The sequence below is a fragment of the Rutidosis leptorrhynchoides genome, chromosome 3 (assembly GCF_046630445.1).
Source record: "Rutidosis leptorrhynchoides isolate AG116_Rl617_1_P2 chromosome 3, CSIRO_AGI_Rlap_v1, whole genome shotgun sequence".
NCBI lineage: Eukaryota > Viridiplantae > Streptophyta > Magnoliopsida > Asterales > Asteraceae > Rutidosis > Rutidosis leptorrhynchoides.
The window spans coordinates 65954699-65978854 of record NC_092335.1 but is presented as its reverse complement, the minus strand read 5'-3'; the positions used below and the strand labels follow the sequence as shown (position 1 = coordinate 65978854).

General features: G+C 34.4%; 5 protein-coding genes across 5 annotated transcripts; 4 read left to right on the top strand and 1 right to left on the bottom strand.

The window, feature by feature from the left end:
- Positions 1-8829: 8829 nt before the first annotated feature.
- On the top strand, positions 8830-9648 carry LOC139900048 (uncharacterized). Its single transcript, XM_071882857.1, has one exon. The coding sequence runs from the start codon at positions 8830-8832 to the stop codon at positions 9646-9648; it is 819 nt and encodes a 272-aa protein (XP_071738958.1).
- Positions 9649-12325: 2677 nt separating this feature from the next.
- Positions 12326-13012, top strand: LOC139900047 (secreted RxLR effector protein 161-like). Its single transcript, XM_071882856.1, has one exon. It carries the CDS (start codon positions 12326-12328, stop codon positions 13010-13012), a length of 687 nt encoding a protein of 228 aa, XP_071738957.1.
- Positions 13013-16099: 3087 nt separating this feature from the next.
- On the top strand, positions 16100-16456 carry LOC139900046 (uncharacterized). Its single transcript, XM_071882855.1, has one exon. The coding sequence runs from the start codon at positions 16100-16102 to the stop codon at positions 16454-16456; it is 357 nt and encodes a 118-aa protein (XP_071738956.1).
- A 4310-nt stretch (positions 16457-20766) lies between these two features.
- LOC139896242 (uncharacterized) lies at positions 20767-21162 on the bottom strand. The gene has a single exon (XM_071878834.1). The coding sequence runs from the start codon at positions 21015-21017 to the stop codon at positions 20808-20810; it is 210 nt and encodes a 69-aa protein (XP_071734935.1). The 5' UTR covers positions 21018-21162; the 3' UTR covers positions 20767-20807.
- Positions 21163-22394: 1232 nt separating this feature from the next.
- LOC139896243 (uncharacterized) lies at positions 22395-22839 on the top strand. Its single transcript, XM_071878835.1, has one exon. The coding sequence runs from the start codon at positions 22568-22570 to the stop codon at positions 22775-22777; it is 210 nt and encodes a 69-aa protein (XP_071734936.1). The 5' UTR covers positions 22395-22567; the 3' UTR covers positions 22778-22839.
- Positions 22840-24156: the final 1317 nt, after the last annotated feature.

The window sequence follows — 24156 nt, the reverse complement described above, 5'->3', positions numbered from 1 at the left end:
ATTGTTGTTATCAACATTACTACTAATATTACTATCATTATAGGTATTATTATTTTTAGGATCATAATTATTATTATTATCATTATTAAGTATATTTACTAATATTATTATAAAATAATACAACTTTTTATTAATATTATTTTATCAAATTATTTTTTTAGTTATATAAACACTATAGTTAATACATATAACATATCTACATTAACGTTTTATAATAAATACTAATTATTTAGTTAAAATACATAGAATAGAAATATTTAAATTGTTTATTGATAAAACATATAATTTATTAAAATAGTAATTAAATCACTAAATAAAATATAAAATTGTTCGATTACCATTACATGTGTTAATATACATAATTGAATATAGGTTTGTGAATCCGAGGCCAACCTTGCATTTGTCCAATATAGTCATATGTATTTTTACTACAAAATACAGTATGGTGAGTTTCATTTGCTCCCTTTTTAATTGCTTTTGCAATATATATTTTGGGCTGAGAATACATGCGCTGCTTTTATAAATGTTTACGAAATAGACACAAGTACTTAAAAATATATTCTACGTTGAGTTGTACCACTGGCATACTTCCCTGTAGATTGGTAACTACTATTTACATGGGTATTGTAAACGCGAATCCTGTTGATAGATCTATCGGGCCTGACAACCCCAACCGGACTGGACGACCAGTATTCAACGGTTGCACAGTGCTTCGTTTTGTAGGCTACACTTGGTACAGTGTAGTGAGATTTCATAATAAAGGGAATATGCGACGTTGATTAATAGTTAAGTATGGTTACCAAGTGCTCAACCACTTAGAATGCTTTACATACACTTGCGAGTGTATTATGTTTATGATTATGAAATCTTGTGGTCTATTAATATATTAAAAAGATTGTTATGATAAACCTATGAACTCACCAACCTTTTGGTTGACACTTTTAAGCATGTTTATTCTCAGGTACAAATTAAGTCTTCCGCTATGCATTTGCTCATTTTAAGGACATTATTTGGAGTCGATCATCGCAATGGGACCAAATGTTGATGACTTTGTCCAGGTGGATTAGGACGGGTCCTTTCAGTTGGTATCAGAGCGGTGGTCTTAGCGAACCAGGTCTTGCATTAGTGTGTCTAACTGATAGTTGTTAGGATGCATTAGCGAGTCTGGACTTCGACCTTAGCTGCATATTATAAGTATTGTATATCATTCCTAGTGGAAAATTTCCTGCTAATCATTCCTAAGTCTAGACACGCCTTACTGCCTTTATTGCATAGATAGTGTATAGACAAATTTATATCTTAGCGTATCTATTACGGTAAACTTTGTCTGTTATCTTCCGTAAATTTCTCCGTAATTTAAGGGATCCTGGTACTATATATATCTAGGCATATTTTGCATTGAGAATACCATCCAACTATCATTTGCTGTCACTAAGCTTTTCATACCAAAAATCTTTTCTGTGATCGCGTACGATGGCCTCTACGAATCGACCAAGTTCTTCTGACTCCGAAGATAGCGTGACGGGAGCGCACCAACCGATCAACTACCGTGATTTCTTTAGAAAGTGGGGATGGGTTCGCGAAATACTTACCCTATGGAGAAATGAAGAAGGTACTCCATATCACGAACCGAACTTACCACCTAACGTCGGAGTGCTCGACCCGCTCACCGGCGAACCTGTTCGCAACACCGTTTATACCCTTTTTGCAAGAATTTTTCGTCTTGAGGCTACCATTAACGGAACTAGAGAAGATATCCGACCTCTACCTCACACTGATAACCAACCAGGGTTAGTAGAAGAAGTTAAAGAACTCCGAGCTCGGGTGTTAACTTTAGAGAGCACGGTACACAATTTACAAGCACTAGCAGTATCATCAACACCAGTAACATCACCAGCCTCAGCACCAACAGCACTAGTACCACCAAGAACAACATCCGCGTCACCAGCTTCGACATTTCATTCTGTACCTCGAGTATAATCATCGTTCTACATGACGTTCTACATCATTTATCTTAGTTCGACATAGTGATTATGTAACCTCTAATGTATTAGAGATTATATATTCTTGTTCTAACGGTAAATCAGATGAGTTAATATCATATTAACTCATTAAATCCATGATTGCATCTGAAGAAAATATATATGTATATATGTTTTCATAAAGATTGTAATTAAAAATTCTTTAGTACAAAGTGTTAATTGTGAAAATATTTTAACGGGTAGGTAATACCCGAGGAATATTCAGATTTCACATTAATAAGTTACAATGTACATTCTTCGAAGCTGATTCAACAGTCGTTTACTATCCTACTTACATCAATCGATATACGTATCCGTTCACCACAGAATAACCATTTTCATTCAATTTCATATTTGGATTTTGATCTATCAGAATCCAACAAGTGGCATAATGAAGAAAACATCGGACAAAGTAAAATTTGTTAGAAACAAACGAACTAACTAATTGAAATATTGTTAAGAATCCACGCTAACTGTTCCTAGCTAACTGTTCCTAGCTAACTGGTTACATTTTATTTATCGCAATTTACATTCTCGCAATTTTACTTATCGTCATTTAATTTCTGTTATTTACTTTACGCACTTTATTTATCGTCATTTAATTTCTGTTATTTATTTTTACGCATTTTTAATATCGGGACACGTATACAAGGTTTTGACATATCATATCGACGCATCTATATATATTATTTGGAATAACCATAGATACTCTATATGCAGTAATGCGGGAGTTAGCTATACAGGGTTGAGGTTGATTCTACAATAATATATATAGTTTGAGTTGTGATCGAGTCTGAGATGTATACGGGTCACGATACGTATTAATTAATTTGAATATTATATATTAAAATATATATGAATTGTTGGACTATTGGACTATTGGACTGCTAACCTTGGACAATTAAAATGAATTAAAATACTGATTATAACATATGAAACTAAATAATTCTTCAAGTTTGCCACTTGATTTCATCTTAAACCTCATTTGAATCTTGGCGATTCCAATCCATGTTCATATCTTTCATGATTCTTGAAAACACCTCGATCGAGAGGATGAACCAGCCGCACTTCATCTACGGAAGAAAAGATTGATGCATATAGTTATGCATCTGAAAAACTCTCGGAAACTGAGTAAACGTTTAACACGTAGCTGTGCTAATTCCTTTAGTGTTATTATTACCCAAAAATAATTTGGTAATCCCTTTCAAAGTAGCCAATTTTGTCACGGCTCCAGCAAGTCAACTTTGACTTTTCATCCGAAACAACCTTATTATAACCTTGATAAATATGCGTACTCTTTATTGTTACTGGGGAACCTTTTATATTCCACCATATTACCTTTAGTATTTAATCATCTAAAAACACAATTATCAGGAAACCAGCTCGGTTTGATAACCGATGACCCAGATTCGTTAACTTTGAAAATACTGATGAAGCAGCATGTTGTAGATGGTCTTAATGGCCAAAAGTTGATGATAAAGAAGGAAGTGTCAGGAACACTCGATAGAAAATTGAGTACTGGAAAATGAATTGAGTAAACCATGAAGGAGACGGTGGACAAATCAAAAAGAGTAAACATGTACTTAATGAATCCAGACGATTCAGTATCTGACGAAATCTCTAGCAAATATCTTGTTCCTTACTTATTCTAAATCCTTGCGGAAACATTTTCTTCATCATCCTTCGATCTAGAAATTTCAAAATATCGTCATAAATATCTTCAATATTTCTGAAGATATCTTCATAAATATCTTCGTTCGAAATTTTCTATCTTCTCGTGCTATCTATGTTACCTCATAAAAGAAACTGTTTCAGTTTCTATCCTTCTATAAAATTTGAGTTCAAATTATGAATGATTTTTGGAGAAGTATAGGGAATTGAAGCATGAGTTAGTATAATATAATGACGCCGGGCCAACGTGGTTATATTAAAGTAAGTCATGTTAAATTTCTAATGGAATGTGATGATGGTTCACAGATCTTACCCTCATCATGTGCCATGTTACACGACTCTTTCATTCTATTTAATCTCTAAGCATATCACGAAAATATTTCCTTGATATTTTTGTTCTTCTGTAATTCCAACAGTTGCTAATAAATCGTGCTATCACATTTTCTTGCTGATTAAAAGATTTCATTAAATTCCTTGAATTCCGAAAATCCACCGTGATTATGTCAAAAGTTAAATCTCTATCTCAATCTTTTGTGTCAGTTTCACTCGTACGCTTCATATAATCAAATCATTTAATCTATATTACTCCATGATGATAAAACTCTATTATCAACCCATATTTGTCATGAAAACATTCTTATTGATAGCCATGACGACCTCACTCAAATTTCGGGGACGAAATTTATTTAACTGGTAGGTACTGTCACGACCCGGAAAATTTCGACTAATTCTAAACCAAACTCTCGATACGATAGTGTAATTTCGATACGGTAAGCAAAGTCTTCCATTGTTATTGGATCATACCCTAAACGCTCATGCATACATCATAAAGTGTCGATAGGATGCTAACAAATAAAATGCACGGAACGTAATTAATAAAGTAGTATTAACTTTTTCTTTAAACTTGTGCAATTATAATTGCATAAATATCTATACTAGTTCTACTCTCGACAGATAGGATCAAAAATATAGACTCTCAATTGTATTTCCACACATTTCACTATTATATATATATTATTAACTTATTATTAATATTAATATTATAATACACAAACACTTTCCTGAAATTGAGGACTGATTGATATAAGAGTGAGGTATATTTCGTTTTCATAAATTACTTTACAGGTTGTTTTATTGATTGATATAAAGTTGAAGAGTAAATAATGCATTATATATACACATGTGCACACTTGATAGTCCTTAGACAAACACATCTTTCTTATCTCTCTATCCACTTCTATCTCTTCCTCACTCTTTTATTATCTATTTCCTGCCACGATTGTTTCTGCTTCAACTGTTATAAACCCCCATCACCTTTCCTTCTTTTCCATTTCTGTCGATCAAACCTACAACCTCAAACTCAAACAAGTCCATCACCAACGGACTCCATTAAACCATAACTAGCACCATCTAATACATGTTTATGTTTCTGTTTATAGAACCAAACCGCCACCACCTTCAGTTTTATGTTCAACCATCTACAACCACCTTCACCCTCCACCTTCAAGAACCTCCACCAATCACCTCCTCTTGTTGCCACCGCTGTTACGTTTTTCTATTTTCTATTTTCTATTTTCAACTTCGAACTTCACAACACCGAACTATAATTCGTCACTTGTTTATGCTAATTACAACCTCCTGTTTCCGTTTCTATCTGTTCAAAGATAGCCCAATCCTCACCATACTCGATCATCACTAAACTGTTTCCATCACTACAACACCTCAAATCACGACTGCTACTGCTACTTACATTTTTCTGTTTCTTTCGAATGTCACCATCACCAACTTGCCACCATGTTGCTGTATTGCAACCACTCACACCCATGAGCACTCATCATATTTTTGTTGTTGTTGCTAAGCTACTAGCCGTCACAATTGTTACTGCAGTCATTATTTCAGCTATTCGAACAACCCACAATCTTTGATCACCCTTAAATCGATATGTTATCATCAAACCATCGACCACCTCGTTGTTTTTTTTCTTCATCTTTAACCGGTCACCAAACCATCACTTACCTCTGCTGCCTAAATTCTTCTTTTCATATTCGAATAACAATCGATAAGAACCTGTCTGCTACGTTGATCTCTTTCTGTTTCAGACCATCACCCGAAATCCACCAAAACACCACCATAACTATCATCATTTCTTTCTTTCTAATTATTCCTTTCTCTTTGATATGATACCATAAAAATCAACTTAAATCCACCACTCAACCTTCATAAACATGCTGCTGTAGGCGTAGTACTTTGTGTTAAATAATGAAACATGAGAATATTTGAATTGAGTCACCTTGGCGTTCTATATATTTTTTTATGGCCGACATCTAAAAAGCTAAACCCACTTTACCACATGCTATTTAGCCAAATAAACTCATTGTGGTTATATAACCTTTTTTAGGTGGTAGACAAGTATAAAGGAGGAAACCCCACTTGCTTGTGTTGATTTATTTTAATTATACCGAAAATTCCCTTCTTCCTCTTAAACATATCCGATTAAACAGATGGATTGGTGGACCCCCATGTAGAACTAGACCATCGATTAATGGGCTTATCTTTGGGCCATGATTTATTTTGGTTAGGCTACTATAACGGTATGATAATGATACACTGTATTCATGATATTGGTAACGATTTAGAGGTGATGATATAATTAGGCTTATGATTATAGATAAGAAAATGATTAGGGTTATAATGATATAAGAATGATGATGATGTTATATGGTGCGTGATGTGGAAGATGATTTGATTACACGAATGAATATAATTGATGAAGATTACAAATAAGATGATGATTTTACGATGATGATGACGGTGATGGCGATATATGATAGTAATGAAGATGTTGATGATGATTAATGAAAATGATGATGATAAAATCTGGGAATGAAAATGAGGGTTTTAAATGAAAAGGGTAAACAGATTCATACATGGTAAATAATTAATGGTACGAGTTAAAACAGATAAACACGGATAGATCAGTGGTTTGGAAGGGGAATTGTGAAGCTAGAGGTCGCGGGTTCAAGTCCCGCTTGGGGCATTTTTTTTAGAGAAACTTTCTAAGGGTATACACTTCATTATTATTATTATTATTATTATTATTATTATTATTATTATTATTATTATTATTATTATTATTATTATTATTATTATTATTATTATTATTATTATTATTATTATTATTATTATTATTATTATTATTATTATTATTATTATTATTATCATTATTAGTATTATCATCAAAATATTCATTTTTAAAATTATTATTATTAACAAAAGTATTTCTATTAGAATTATCATTTTCATTATTATTATAAATATGATTATCATTAAAAAACTATCATTATTGTTGTTATCAACATTACTACTAATATTACTATCATTATAGGTATTATTATTTTTAGGATCATAATTATTATTATTATCATTATTAAGTATATTTACTAATATTATTATAAAATAATACAACTTTTTATTAATATTATTTTATCAAATTATTTTTTTAGTTATATAAACACTATAGTTAATACATATAACATATCTACATTAACGTTTTATAATAAATACTAATTATTTAGTTAAAATACATAGAATAGAAATATTTAAATTGTTTATTGATAAAACATATAATTTATTAAAATAGTAATTAAATCACTAAATAAAATATAAAATTGTTCGATTACCATTACATGTGTTAATATACATAATTGAATATAGGTTTGTGAATCCGAGGCCAACCTTGCATTTGTCCAATATAGTCATATGTATTTTTACTACAAAATACAGTATGGTGAGTTTCATTTGCTCCCTTTTTAATTGCTTTTGCAATATATATTTTGGGCTGAGAATACATGCGCTGCTTTTATAAATGTTTACGAAATAGACACAAGTACTTAAAAATATATTCTACGTTGAGTTGTACCACTGGCATACTTCCCTGTAGCTTGGTAACTACTATTTACATGGGTATTGTAAACGCGAATCCTGTTGATAGATCTATCGGGCCTGACAACCTCAACCGGACTGGACGACCAGTATTCAACGGTTGCACAGTACTTCGTTTTGTAGGCTACACTTGGTACAGTGTAGTGAGATTTCATAATAAAGGGAATATGCGACGTTGATTAATAGTTAAGTATGGTTACCAAGTGCTCAACCACTTAGAATGCTTTACATACACTTGCGAGTGTATTATGTTTATGATTATGAAATCTTGTGGTCTATTAATATATTAAAAAGATTGTTATGATAAACCTATGAACTCACCAACCTTTTGGTTGACACTTTTAAGCATGTTTATTCTCAGGTACAAATTAAGTCTTCCGCTGTGCATTTGCTCATTTTAAGGACATTATTTGGAGTCGATCATCGCAATGGGACCAAATGTTGATGACTTCGTCCAGGTGGATTAGGACGGGTCCTTTCACATGTCTTGTATCTCGGGTCTATATATATCCTCGTTATATGTTGTAAATATGTATGAATCAAGAGAGATGAAATTACAGAGAGTTTAGATGTTTGTAAATGTTAAATTACATGGTATCAGAGCGTACCTGTTGTCGTTTGAGTCTGTAGTCACCACTATCATCACCATCACCACTGTCATCGCCATCGATCGTCACTGTCAATAAAAATTGGCCACTTTAATGTCATTTTCTGATCTCACCACCCCCGCCAATCGATTCAGAAGTCCTCGAATAGCAAACCCTGAAATTTAATTTGAATTCCGGCCACCACAGAACCCCCACGCGCCGCCTATCTCCGTCGCACCCCGTCCGTTCATCGACGCTTGAGAGCGCGTGTATCACTGTTCACCGTCGATTTTCTAGTCCGATTTTCTGTCTCTTGATTCCGATCATCTTTCCGGAATATTATTCCGATTGCTCGCTGAAGAAAAAAAAAAGGGTCGACTGTGTTTTTCTTTTGGTGAATCTGTCTGGTACTCTCCTGTCTGGTACTCTGGTTCTCTATCCTATTTTATCCACTTAGCAAGTGGAGTTAGATATTTATTTATTTATATCTTCTATTATATCCACTAGCAAAGCATAAAGCACATCTATTCATATTATTTAATATTTATTTTAAGCTATATTTTAATTTAATTTTATTTCAGAGTTTTTTGTATAAAAAAAAAAAAAATATGAGCGATGAAAAGAAAATAGATGGTAATTTAAGCGAGACTATTCCTGTTGCAGCTCGTTTGACCGACAATAAACTTAATGGGTCTAACTTCTTTGAATGGAGCAAGACAATCCGTGTATATCTTAGGAGCATGGGAAAAGATTCTCATCTTACTTCCGAACCTCCTAAAGATGATACACGGGGTCTGTGGCTACAAAATGATGCGAGACACTTTCTTCAAATTATGAATTCCATTGAATCTTCGGTTACTTCTTTGGTAAATCATTGTAAGTATGTAAAAGAGCTTATGGAGTATCTCGATTTTCTGTATTCTGGAAAGAGCAATATCTCTAGAATATTTAATGTGTGCAAATCTTTTCATCGCGGTGAACAACACGATCGATCTCTAATGGCTTATGTTATGGAATTTAAGAAGGTATATGAGGAGTTTAATTCTGTGATGCCTTTGAGTGCTGATATCAAGACTATGCAGACACAACGTGAGCAAATAGCGGTCATGAGCTTTCTAACTGGTTTACGACCAGAACATGATGCTATTAAGTCCCAGTTTTTGAATGAGTCTACAATTCCCTCTCTTCAAGAAACATTTTCTCGTGTCCTCCGTCATGAGGATGTTAAAACACCTCAAGTTTCTGAGCACAACACTGCTCTTATCAGTCGTGGAGGATTTAGAGGAGGAGGGAGGTCTCGTGGAGGCTATCGAGGAAGTTATCGAGGAGGACATACTGATAGGATAACGGAAGAACCCACTAAGTCTGGTGTGGAGTGTTTTTATTGTCATGAACTTGGACATACTAAACGATATTGCAAACTCTAAATATGAGGAATAATCTCTCAGCACATGCTGCATCTTCCCCCACAGTCACTATCTCTGCCAACGAGCATGCTGAATATACACGATTGAAAGAATCTATGAAACCTACTACTTCAACTGTTGCTTTTGCCGAAACAGGTAATGACACGTGTCTCTTATCATCAGCCTCCAAATGGGTCATTGATTCTGGTGCCTCAGATCATATGACAGGTAATAACCATCTTTACTCTGACTTCAATACACACTCATCTTATGTCACAATTGCAAATGGTACTACCTCCCCTGTTCTTGGTTCCGACACTATCAACCTCACTCCATCTATATCTTTATCATCCGTTTTATGTCTACCCAATTTCTCATTTAACTTGCTATCCGTCAGCAAACTTACTCGTGACTTAAATTGTGTAGCCTTACTGTTTCCTGACTCTTGTATCTTTCAGGATCTCTCGACGAAACAGATTATTGGTAAAGGACGGGTATCTGATGGACTTTACATACTTGAAACTACAACAAAAATTCCCCGGTCATTAGTATGCTCAAAGTCATCCTCTCCTCTTATGATGCATTGTCGGTTAGGTCATCCTTCTTTACAGAATTTGAAGAAACTATGTTCCGAGTTTTTCGGTTTATCCTCTTTATATTGTGAGTCTTGTCAGTTCGCTAAGCATCAGCGAGTTCACTTAAGTCCTAGAGTCAATAAGCGGGCTGCGTCTCCATTTGAATTAGTACATTCTGATGTTTGGGGTCCGTGTTCTGTGACATCAAAATCTGGTTTTAAGTATTTTGTTACTTTTATTGATGATTACTCTCGTGTTACATGGCTTTATTTAATGAAAAGTCGCTCTGAAGTGTTTACTCATTTTTGTTCCTTTGTTGCCGAAGTAAAAACACAATTTCATACTTCTGTTCTAACTCTGAGAAGTGATAACGCAAAAGAATTTCTCTCAGAGTCATTTAAATCATATATGCTTCAAGAAGGTATCCTGCATGAGTCATCATGTGTTGATACACCAGCACAAAATGGGGTTGCGGAACGGAAAAATGGACACCTTCTTGAGGTGGCCCGAGCACTATTATTTCAAATGAATGTTCCAAAACCTTTTTAGACTGAAGCCGTATCAACTGCGTGCTTTCTTATAAATCGCATGCCGTCTGAAGTTCTTAATGGTAATATTCCATATAGTATCTTATTTCCTACAAAATCCTTGTTTCAAATCGAGCCTAAGATATTTGGTAGCACTTGTTTTGTTCGAGACACCCAACCTCACCTAACCAAATTAGATCCTAAATCTATTAACTGTGTCTTTCTAGGATACTCTCGTCTTCAGAAAGGGTATAGATGCTTTTCACCAACTCTCCAACGCTATGTTGTTTCCAGAGACGTCACATTTCAAGAAGAATTACCATTCTTTCCCACAACAATTTCTCGCAATCATAAGGAGAGTGATGACTTATTGAGATATAGCATGACATTACCCACACCAGATCCCACGCCAGATCCCACGACAGTTCCCACACCAGATCCCATACTAGAGCCCACACCACCAGAACAAACTGACCATTTTCAATATATATACAGTCGACGTCCCCGTGCTACATCAGTTCCCGCTCCTGAGCCACAGTATCGTCAGTAGATCCTCCTGGTGAGTCACCGAGTAATGTTTCTAGTGATATTCATGATACTCAATCTTCCGATTCTGATTCTGATATACCGATTGCTCTTCGAAAAGGTAAACGTAAGTGTACTTATCCTATTGCTTCCTTTGTCTCTTATGATAAATTGTCCGTCTCTTCTCGTGCTTTTGTTGCCACTTTAGACTCTGTCTCCATTCCAAAAACTGTTGGTGAAGCTTTGGCTCATTCTGGATGGCGTGCCACTATGATTGAGGAAATGAATGCACTCGATCATAATGGCACTTGGGCATTAGTTAACTTACCTGTTTCTAAAAAGGCAATTGGTTGTAAGTGGGTCTTCACGGTAAAGGTTAATCCCGATGGTTCTTTGGCACTATTGAAAGCTCGTTTAGTTGCTAAGGGATATGCTCAAACATATGGAGTGAATTATTCTGAGACCTTTTCTCCTGTTGCTAAACTCACATCTATCAGATTATTCATTTCTTTAGCTGCTACATATCAATGGACACTCCACCAACTTGATGTGAAGAATGCATTTTTACATGGAGATTTGCAAGAAGAAGTCTATATGGAGCAACCACCTGGGTTTGATGCTCAGGGAGAGTCTGGTAAAGTATGCAAATTACGAAAAGCAATTTACGGTTTGAAGCAATCTCCTCGTGCCTGGTTCGGAAAATTCAATGAGGTAGTTAGAAACTTTGGCCTAAGAAGAAGTGCATATGATCACTCCGTATTCTTCACTTCATCAAACTCTGGGTGCATCTTGCTTGTTGTTTATGTGGATGACATTGTAATTACTGGAAGTGATAAAGAAGGAATTCACAGGTTAAAAACATTCTTAAGTACTCAATTTCAAACGAAGGACCTTGGTCCTTTGAAATATTTTCTCGGTATTGAAGTCTCTCGAAATAAAAGAGGTATTTTCTTATCTCAGAGAAAGTATTGTCTTGATGTGCTCAGTGATTCTGGGATGATTAACGCAAAAACTTGTGAAACACCAATGATACCTAGTATAAAGTTAAAACCTGACGAATGAGAACTTCTTATGAACCCAGAAAAATATAGAAGGATTGTCGGCAAGCTAAATTATCTTACACTCACCAGTCCTGATATTGCTTTCCCGGTGAGTGTTGTTAGTCAGTTCTTGTCATCTCCGAGAACCTCACATTGGGATGCTGTCGCTCACATATTAAAGTACTTAAAAGGTACACCCGGTCGCGGTCTTTTATACCAGAATCATGGCCATCACACTATCGAGGAATTTTCTGATGCTGATTATAATGGTGATCCTGCAACTAAACGGTCTACAACTGGTTATTGTGTCTTCGTTGGAGGAAATCTTGTATCTTGGAAAAGTAAGAAACAAAATGTGGTATCTCGTTCAAGTGCGGAATTCGAGTATCGAGCCATGGCCCAGACAACTTGTGAACTTATTTGGGTTCGTAACCTTCTTAGCGAGATTGGTTTTGATCAGTCCGAACCAATGAATTTGTGGTGTGATAACAAAGCAGCCATTCATATTGCAAGCAACCCCGTCTTCCATGAAAGGACCAAACATATTGAAGTTGAGTGTCATTTTACTCGAGAAAAGTTAGAAGAAGGAACTATTCAAACACATCATATCAAAAGTAATGAACAGTTGGCTGACTTATTCACCAAAGCATTACCTAGAAATTGCATCTATCAGTTTTGTAACAAGCTGGGCATGATCAATATCTATGCTCCAGCTTGAGGGGGAGTGTTACAATACATAATACATACGTATACACATTTAATGTTAGTAGGTAGTCGGTGCAATTAATGTAGTTAGTTGAAACGGTGCAATTAATGTAGTTAGCTGAGTTGGTGCATTTATTGGGCAGTCAGGTCTTGTATCTCGGGTCTATATATATATCCTCGTTGTATGTTGTAAATATGTATGAATCAAGAGAGATGAAATTACAGAGAGTTTAGATGTTTGTAAATGTTAAATTACAATTATTATTATTATTATTATTATTATTATTATTATTATTATTATTATTATTATTATTATTATTATTATTATTATTATTATTATTATTATTATTATTATTATTATTATTATTATTATGATGATGATTATGACGATTATTATTATTATTATTATTATTATTATTATTATTATTATTATTATTATTATTATTATTATTATTATTATTATTATTATTATTATTATTATTATCAAGACTTAACTGTATACGAACCCCATTGAATTAGTGTTAGAACCTACACTATACCCAAAAATATATTTCATCCGCTAACGGTAGCGAACCGTCCGAATGAGGGCTCGTCAAGCCCATGTGATTACATAACATAAGTTCACGTTTACACCCTACAAGTGTAACTAATGATAATTGAATTGAGGCTTTTTGTTCTAACTCGCGTGGAATGTTGTTTTCGTACTTGTGTTCAAAGCATAAAAGTATGATACGTATATGTTTCTCATCCCATAGTTTAAAGAGTAAAAGTTGTTGAAAAGGTGGGACTATGATCTCACCGTAGTTACATGCCAAAGTACTTGTAATATAACGTGTGCAAATGAAAGTTGCTTAGCCTTTACCTAAACAAATAAGTTATATCAATTACCGATTACGACACAAGGTCGGTCGAAATGTGTTCAATTAGTCCTATGGCTCGTTACGACTCGATTATATAGCATGTGAATCAAGTTGTCAAGTTTCATGCAAGAATCAAGTATAAAAGAGGATTAGAACGATTGCATAAGTTTTTGGTTAAGTTTGACTAAAAGTCAAATTGGTCAAAGTCAAAGTCAACGGGGTCGGGTTGGGTATCCGACAATTTTTCTAAGTTATATAATCATATGTGAGCATGTTGGCCAAGTTTCATGTTAATCGGAGGTGCGTAGCATAGTTAGAATTAAACGAAAAATGACAATTTTGGACAGCCCCTGATAGATCATTTGGACGGCGTCCAGCAGTGAAGGGTGGGACGGCGTCAAAGGGATGGGAAGGCGTCCAAAACACATGGGTTGCTGAATGCTGAGAATTTCCTAATTGTCGAGCCAAACTTCAATAAAACGCAATTTATGAACCGAAAACACTTAAGACACGTATCTTATATCGTTGAAAAGGTATTTTGACAAGGAATACAACTAAACACATATAATCAATCAAGTTAATCATTTACAATAACAAAAACCTAGTCGAATGATCGTTAAAAGTTCATCATTCAAGTTTCAAGTTCGTAAACCGCATTTCATGATTCGGGAACTCAATTTACACATACAATATGTCGTTTCGTAGCTAATTACGCATACAATACAACTAAACACTTACAAATAACATTGCAAAGCATTTAATGCATCAAAAGTTCGTTTTAAGATCTATCAAACCCTAACCAAAAATCACAAAATCAATCATGTTAATGTAAGGTTTTCATGTCATCCATCATACCAAAACGAAGCTAACGATGCTAGTAACACGATTAACACATGAACTTTAACATAATAACAACATTTAATCATCCAAAACTCAAGATTAAACACACCCATTTCAAGTGTTCATGCTAGTTACACCAAATAACAAGATCGAGCATACAAATTACATACACGACATCACAATGAGCCATAGACACTAATTAACACCATTTCAAGTCTAAAGGTCTAATTTACGAAAATTAGAGATTTTGAAAAGCTTACCCCAAGCTATGAAATTGGTACCAAATTGAAGAGGATGATGCAAAGATTGCAAATATGTAGTCGGATTTGTTGTGAGCTTCCTAGATTCGAAATAGATGATAAATCTTTGATGTTGGGGTTTGAGAGAAAAAGATGGAAGTAATGAGATGAGGAGGTGATTAATGAATGAGTGGTGTTGGTGGGTGACTAGTTAACCAAGTTCCTCCATGTGACAAGATTAGTCCCTCAAGTTTGGAGCCGGGTGCGGGAATTAACCAAACGAATTATTTTAAATACGCGAGAGTAAACGGGAGATGTTACAATCCAATAACGGAAATGTTAAGAACGTTAGTTAACGGAAGGTACGAATATAGATGACGAAAGATTATTTTAAAAAAAAAGACGGGCGTTAAAATGAATTAACGAAAAAATGCGGGATGTTACAGTTTTAATGGCAGATCTTCATATGTGAAGAAATGGTGGAGGTGATGAAATGATTAGAGAAAGAAAAGTATATATGGGTTTTCATTTTTGTTTTATTTCTCTATTTTGATATTTTGAAGGTAAATATGGGTTTTAATTATTATTTTTTACGTATTTTATACATCTTCATCGTAAATTAATATATGTATCTTCTCAATATTAGTTTATGTATCAGATATATTAAAGTGAAAATAAACTTGGAAAAAGGAGATTAAAATTTGGAGTTTTGAAATTGAAGAAAAAGAGATGAAGGTGGGTGGGTCAAATGGATATGAGGGAATTAAATTGATAAAAATACCATCATTTGCATTGCACATGATGTAATTTAACGGAAAAGATGACACCAGTTAGCGAATTGGACCTCCCATGAAACAAGTGCATACCACAGTGACCCTCTAAATCGAAAAAATTCTTTTGAACGCCAATTGTTATTTCGAACATACACAGGGACCCCATGTCATTTTGTCAAAAGAAATGCTCCGTATTAAAAGTTCTCTAACGAGAAACAGTTCCATTCTTTCTGCTTTCCACTAAAATTATATTTTTTTGCTTAAAAAGTAGCCATATTAAATTGTACTCCGTATTAGGTAAACAGCCTTCTGAGAAACTTAAAAGCAACTTGACGATAAAACTGGAAAAAAAATTGCGATGAACTACCAGCGGCGTTGGTACTTACTAATGGCGCTCTACTTACAGATAATCGTAATTTCAATTACCACACTATCAATAGCTGCTAAAGAACTCCGACCATCAGAACACGGACTAAATAACAACGCAGAGGCGCCGGAAACAGCCAAAGCAAAGTCACCGGAAATGTCATCATTCTTCGGCAACGGAGTGTCGTCGACCGCACAGCCTCTACCGGAGGCTAGAAACTACAGTGATACAACGTGGAACACCTTGCACCCGAGCCGTGCCGATCACGTGCGGAAAGTGTTGATTGTATCCAGCTTAGTTTTCGGACTCGCAGGCGTCGTGTTGCTCGCCGTCGCAGGGTTTCTTTTTCTACATCGGTTTAGAAATCAAAATCAATAATTTTGATAGCGGTTTCCAGCTAATACTGTTTTTGTTTTTTTGTCTTTAAGATTTTAATAAGTAGCCAGTGATTAGTGCTTGCCAGTTAACTCAGTTGAGACTCATGCAATGAACGTTTTGTTACAAACGTGATAAAGTAATTAAATTGTGTAAATTTATTTTTCGTCGAGGGTTTATTAATTTAATGTATTTGATTAAATAATCAATTTTTATTAAATTTATTATGTATTTAATATGTGACGTATTCTCTCACATACCACTTTTTAATCTATGTATAATACTCTTAATTATACTTAGACTAATAATATAATTTCAACTCTCTTAATTAACGTGGGCATATAATTGTGAGTTTATGAAATAAAAGTGTAAATAAATAAAAAATAATATGTGAGGATCTCCCATTTAATACTATAATGATTAACACAATCTATTTCTTTTTTTTTTAAATGAAGAATTTATCCTATATACTAAAACTCGTGCCAACAATATCAAAACGACATCACCCAACAAAATTGCAAAACACCCCAAAAGTATTTTAAATTTGTAAATTTTCCAGGGGTAAAAAGTATAAGGAAATTATTTTATAAAAAAAACTTAAACAAAATCTACCCAAATTTTTAACGGGCATTATCTTCTCGCTCGCCAAGAGTTAAATTTTTCCGACATCGCCGATCAAATCGAAATAATCTCACAAACGCAACGAAACTAACTATACGCTAAACAGACGCTTTTTAAAAAACGCTAAATATTTCGGGTTATCTTCCGTACATATGTATACACGTATGATACACAACCCAAAATAACGACATCATATCGATGATTCCGCCACCCTTTTTAATACGATTTTTTTCGGCGTCAAAAACGCGCGTAGGCCATTAAGTATACTAGGTACTTCCCACGTGTATCCAAACACACCCGCAACAATGCGTTTTTAATTGTATTAATACATAACGCTACGTTAAATATGAATATGCAACCCGAAAGTTTTCTGCCACATCACGCGGACGATCCAGCTCTAGTCTATAAATAAAGAAAAACCATCTCATCAAAACAATGAAAGACCAACAATTATAAAGGATGAGATTCTATAAATAAAGAAAAATCATCTCATCAAAACAATGAATGACCAACAATTATAAAGGATGAGATTATAACCCATGATTACAATGTACAATATTTAGTTTCAAACTGATTAACAAAAAGTGAACCGAATGAACAAGAAAAAAAAATTGAATTTGAATTCGATGATCGACTTGGTGCGTGTTCAATTTTCAAATTTGAATCCAATTTTTTATTTTACTTTTAGGAATTCGATTTAACTGAAAATTGAATACAACAAATAATATATTAGATTATTAATATATAGACGAAAAATTAATGATAATTTCAAAAAAAAAAAAAAAAAAAAAAAAATTACAGCTGAAATGTTACGATTATATGATTTTTTGAGTTTTTCAGTTTTACCAGTAATCGAACCGAACCTAATCCGAATTCAATATTTGGTTCGGTTTCAGTTATGAAATTGAATTCGATTTCGGTTTTCGATTTTTTTGGGTAAGCGAGGAAACCCTCCTATGAACGAGCACATTAGCTCCCACATAGAACGTAAAACCTCGGGTAATCAAGCCCCCCAAGCGCGACACCTGGTACCCGGTGAATTGCGCATTATGCGCAATCTCTAGTCACACTCCCTTTTTGAACAATTTGACATAGTCAAGAATTGAACCCCGGTGGTGTGTTTCATTGAGTAACTCGGTGGCCACTTAAGCAAGCCTTTGACACCAAAATTTTTAAACCAAACAAACCGAACGTTTACAAGATGGTGGGTATAATGCAATAAGTTGCTTGGTCTAATAGGTTTCGATGCTAGTAGTTTTTAAGTCGTTAACGTTTTTATATTTAAACACACTGCAACATAGATGGCCAAATCTAATCTCATTTGCAGACACTTATAAATTTCGCTCTATATGCTATTGTGGTTCTAAGCCATCCATATTCATATATGTGCCGGTATTCCTTTTTAGGATGTCCGAAAGTAATTGTTCACTTTCATAATTAAAAATAAAGATAGAGGTAAATTCATTAATATCCCTAATGATCGATATAAGACAAAACGATAGGTAAAAGTAAAATTGTAAAATATTAAAATATTAAAGGTATGATTATAATTTTAAAACCGTGTGTTTTTTTTATTTGAGAACAATTAATTTGGAACGGAGTTACTATATAGTATCATTTTGTACCAACTTTTTTTTATATGTTAATCAATATCGTTGGACCATGTCATTTAAGTTCTTATTTTCCTCGAATTATTCGGTTGAAAGCTTATGGGAGTATGAACAAAAATCGAAATGAAACCAAATTCAAATTTAGAAACTGAAAATCAAATTTAAATTCGATTTGATTTTAGTTAAAACCGATAAACAATAATTAATATGGAGTAATAATTTAACCAAATTAAAGAACTAAACCACAAAACGAACCAAACAAATACTCGTATATGAATAATTTAGTTACACGGTTTGAAACAAAATTTGAAGTCAGGAGACTGTTCGATTTTCGAATTAAACAGTTTGAGACCGAATATTGAATATCCTATTGAAAGGTAGCAATTGACTCTGTTATCTAATTTGAATGCATCTGTTTATGCCTTTTTTGAGATTCGTGTATTTTGCATCAGTATGTGTACACACGAAGTTGTCCTTGTAGTCGAATTTAGAGATTTCGCCCTTAGGGTTGGGTTCAAGTATGCTATCAAAGAACCAACGAAACATTGCTTCAATGGTACCGCGGTTACACTTGTGTAGTCGCAGGGCTAGAGGTCTCGGGTTCGAACCTCGTCACCCGCTCTAGGAATTGAAACATTATTCCTTGAAGGTGGCCCAAAGGGAAGGTTTTACCGACCCGCTCCGGGACTAAGATCCGGCCCACCTGCCCCTCGGGATTGTTTAAGGGTCGGATCCTCAGAGTGTGGTTCGGGTTTCCTGCCCGAAAGCGCGTGTGTGTGTGTGCAAATGATGACTAGGCTTCGGTCCGGACTGATGCAAGCTTGCCTTCAAAAAAAAAAAAAAAAAAGTATGCTATCAAAGATCTACCTAAGACACATGCTTTCGAGGAGGGAAACTATGTGAATAGTTGGTTGAATACACTGTATGCATGAAACCCACTCCACCTTGGGTTTGATGGATTCCCACATATTTGGAATACCACCTTTTGAAACAAAACTTACCATGATCATGTTACAAAAAGGCAGCCTTAGTTTTACTGGCAAATTCCAAGACAATTGTTACAAAAAGGCCAACTTCCAGATTTGTTATAGAAGTTGCAATTTTAATTAAGGGATAAAACCAAAAGTATGTTCATGTAAGAAAAAGAAACGAACCAAATCTCAATGAATCAAAGAAATCGAATAAGGGAATCAAAGTTTATGCATAGCTCACTCGGAAAGGGAAATTCAATAGGAGTTTGAGAGCATTATCTGACAGGTCATCGATGCAGGGTGCGTCTGTACTCATATTGAGTTGCACCACAAACACTTGTTTGGTTATTTTGTTATAACTCACATAGATAGTTGACCCATTTAATACTAGTGTATGAGATAGAAACTTCAGGGCAATTTTGACCCGCTCAATTCATCACGTTGAATTTTGATGAAGTTTATGTTTCTCAGATTTCCCATTCGGTTAAAGAGAAATACCTTGAAAAGATGTATATTATGATTCATGAATACATCCACCTCCTAAAGACCGTTTTACAATCTTACTGATCGGCCAAATGAAAAACTATGTGCAGGCCCTATTAGACAACCTGGTTTAGGCTTTTTGTAAGAGACATCAGATTTAACCATAAAAGGCATGCTAAGTTACACCTGGGTCAGGTTGATACAACCCAAAATAACCTCGGATTTAAGGATATCACATATTGTACATTTGTACTAGACTAATCAACTACTTCACAATAACAACACATTTACAAAAAGAACTAAACAAGTTCGTATAATCGTATCTTACAGTTCAGCTGAACGAACATATAAGACTCCCAACAAATTGACACCCCAAAACATTTAGGAAGCACATTATATAACAAACATTTTCGACACCTGAAACTGGTATCTCAAACACAGGGTCTTAAGGGCATAGATATCTAACCGAAATCAATCATCAATCACAGTAAATCTCTAAACTGGATCAACAAAACGGAATTGGCATGGTAAAAACATTAAATCGGCTTATTACAACCCTACGCATCTGTAAATGCAAAACATTTATAATACCAGAACAACTTATAGTTTGAAAAAAAGCTCAGAAAGATAACATATATAACCGAAAACTTTAGCATAAAGAAAGAATCATCATGTTCGAATGTGAATACCAATAGCTACAATTAAGATGGTGTAAATACAGAAGTAAAAAACCGCATGAACTAGAATCGATATGCCACTTGTGTACATATTGCCAAATTCTATCACTCTGTTCCTAGCTGGCAGTTGGAATAACAGCCCTGGGGACAACAATATAAACATAACTACTGCTACAGCTGCAGGTCCCCAATCTGTATGCATTTTTCAATTTTTAATATTTTATTTTATATCCAAAACTCGCAGTTTTATCTCTGCTTAGAGATATCAGCAGTTGCAATAAGTATAGGGGGCTAATTTACTTGGTGATGAAGGGAAGTGATGCCAAACTTCAAAAAGAAATCAAAAAAGATTGTAGAAATAATGAGAAGAAAGTAAGGTATGTTTTTAAGAAGTAGTGGGGATAGGGGCTTTTGCTTTATTACAACAATCTTATTTTTTCATGCATTAAGAATACAAAAATTGATCCCAAGGGTGTTACTTTTTATTGGCTTTTTAAAGGAGAGAATTTGGTAATTATGATTTATGCAAAGGAAAGGTTAAGAAAAGCATGCATCTGATAGATGGCTTACTATGTAATATATCATGTTTACTTGCTTTAATGGTGGATTTTAAAAGGTGGATGACGTAAGAGTAGAATAGCACATTATCTTAAAGTGATAAAGAGAACTACAAATCAACTGGCTCTGATTGAATTAAGAATGCATCAAAGCTTTATTTGTTGGTATTGTCATCTTCTTTCACATGGCAATGTAAAAAAGCAGCCAACCATGTGATTCATGTGACCATGTTATGAGTTATTACCATTAATGCTTCATCCTATGATAGAAAACCAAATAGAAGAACATGTTTCAAAATTAACATCAAATCTTTTAAGCAATAAATAACTATTTTGTCTATTTTAGCACCCTTACAAGTTACATGAAACTTATTAAACTTAGTAGCATTAGTTTAAGGATCTCGATTAGAGGTGGAAAGATCGTATGGGTAAAACAAATACTAATCACTATTAGCCCACGGTAAAAATAGGTAATTCTAGTAGGAGCTGGGTTGAGTTGACAAGCAAGCACTCTTTATTATCAATTTGTTAACAGATGATGAGTCAGTTAATCATGACTACAAAATATTTAATATGTATTTTTTTTATCAATCATATAAACTGTATAAGTACAATAAGGAGTAATAAATTTAACTTATAAATAAAATAAATTTAGGAGAATGTGTACGTTAAGAACTGAATGTAAACAGACTTTTCAACCCGTTTGACCCGTTGACTTTGATCACTTTAAAAGTACCACACCAAGATCAACCCATTTAAACATGGTAAAATTGTGTCTAAACTTATACATCTATCCACTATTCTTAATTGACATATCAGTCCATCTTATCATAATCTTCTTGTACTAAACTATTTTTTTTAATAATATATACTAAAGCATATTGAAAAACTGACAAATTGCACTAATAAACGAAAACAAGCATGTCAATTGTCAAGTATTGTCTCCACTTGAATAAAAAAATAGTAGGAGTAATAATCAAGATATTCCAAGACATCTGCCGACTTCAACAATCTTCCACAAAACATTAGTATTAAAAACAAAGTACCCCATGCTTCCCGATTTCTGTATATGTAATCTGTCACCTAGTAATAAAGTCATTTGTCAGGTAACTAAGGCTTCTGTTTTTATATCTTCTTTCCGGTTTATACCTAAACACTGGAAAAAAAAAGGAAATTAACTGCACCTATAAGCAAAATGGCAGATTGGGCACCAGTTCTAATAGGCGTCTTGCTCTTTGTACTGCTTACACCCGGTTTATTGTTTCAACTACCGAGTAAGGGGCGTGCGGTTGAGTTCAATAACATGCAGACTAGCGGGGTTTCCATCTGCGTCCACACGATCATCTATTTTGGGCTCATCACCATCTTACTTATGGCAGTTGGTATAAGCATCAACATAGGCTAGCTGTTCTACACATCCATATCAGTCGAGCTTCTATATCATATTTCTACATCTTATTCAACATCTAGGTCTACTGAAAGTGATGATTATCTCCTTCTCTTTCGATTATGTTATAGTTACTCGAATATACATACATAGCTTCACTATACTAATATTATTGCAAGTATTCTACAATGACTTTTCTTTTTCCAGCAATATAACAAATCGTGAATTGGAACGAACGGCCTAGTTAACATATAGGTGCAACTTATAGCTTCAAAACCAGTCTGACCTTTTTATCGAATTACCAGAGTACAACACGAGTCAAGTTTGATTTTGTAAGAAGTCTACTACAATTCTTAGTGAGCTTTTGAGCCATGTGTATTATGCAAGTCAGTAAGTCACTACAATTTATATATGTGAAATTAGGGCAACAGACAAAGGAAATGTTATGACCTAATTCGAGACGGTCAAAGATCTCCAAAGAAAAGAGAAGAAGAACAGAGAATTTTATTGAATTAAAGAATTTGTTATCCTCTATTACAATGAAGTAGCTGCTACTGCTATATACTAGCCCTAATTCTGTTACCACAGTAACAACTTGTTTTAGCTACTTAACCATCCTTAACCGTCTAATTGAGTTGTAATCTGAGGTGTGTTTTGGTGGGCCAGTTTGTCTCTTGGGCCGTTCCACAATGGGCTCACTTATATGACTATATGACTTGTTGGCTACTACATTTCCAGCTGTATCATTGCATCCTTCTCAATTGGACCATGTCCTCATGGTCCTTAAATGTATGAATTTTAATAAACTCAACTTCATCCAGCCATGTAGCTTTAGAATTTGGTGACAACTCCCAATTAATCAAAACTTGTGGAATTAACATACCCTCTCGCCAAATCTGCCTAATATCCCAAACACGTGGTATCATCAATACTGGACCACTACCATAATCAGCTTCTGAAACACGTGGTGGCATCAATACTGGACCACTTCCATAATCGGCTTCTGGTAATAGATAACATGCCACATATGCATCACCTCTGAACTTATTAAGCAAGGACACATGAAACACAGGCAATCCAGCCTTTCTTCTAAGTATGACATTGTTGTTGACTTCTTGGCTGACCTGAGTTGATCTTCAATATTTGCAGTCCTGTCAAAATTAACCATGTCCTCATGGTTGGTATTATCTAACATCTGATCAATATTCACTTTATTCTCCCAGATTGCTTCTTCAACATGTAGCATTGTACACTTAACCAACACTTGATTAATCCCCACATCACTTCTTAGAAATTCTTTATTATCTAAAATGTGGTGTGCCATCAGAATTGTACCAATGTAGAAACAATGTTGTTTAGACTTCCACTTTGGCCACAAGTACCTCATCTCCTTCTCT

What these genes read in the sequence shown, in the direction of transcription:
- LOC139900048 (XM_071882857.1), top strand. Translation starts at nt 8,830, where the DNA reads ATGAGCGATGAAAAGAAAATAGATGGTAATTTAAGCGAGACTATTCCT.
- LOC139900046 (XM_071882855.1), top strand. Translation starts at nt 16,100, where the DNA reads ATGGCGCTCTACTTACAGATAATCGTAATTTCAATTACCACACTATCA.
- LOC139900047 (XM_071882856.1), top strand. Translation starts at nt 12,326, where the DNA reads ATGAACCCAGAAAAATATAGAAGGATTGTCGGCAAGCTAAATTATCTT.
- LOC139896242 (XM_071878834.1), bottom strand. Translation starts at nt 21,017, where the DNA reads ATGCATACAGATTGGGGACCTGCAGCTGTAGCAGTAGTTATGTTTATA.
- LOC139896243 (XM_071878835.1), top strand. Translation starts at nt 22,568, where the DNA reads ATGGCAGATTGGGCACCAGTTCTAATAGGCGTCTTGCTCTTTGTACTG.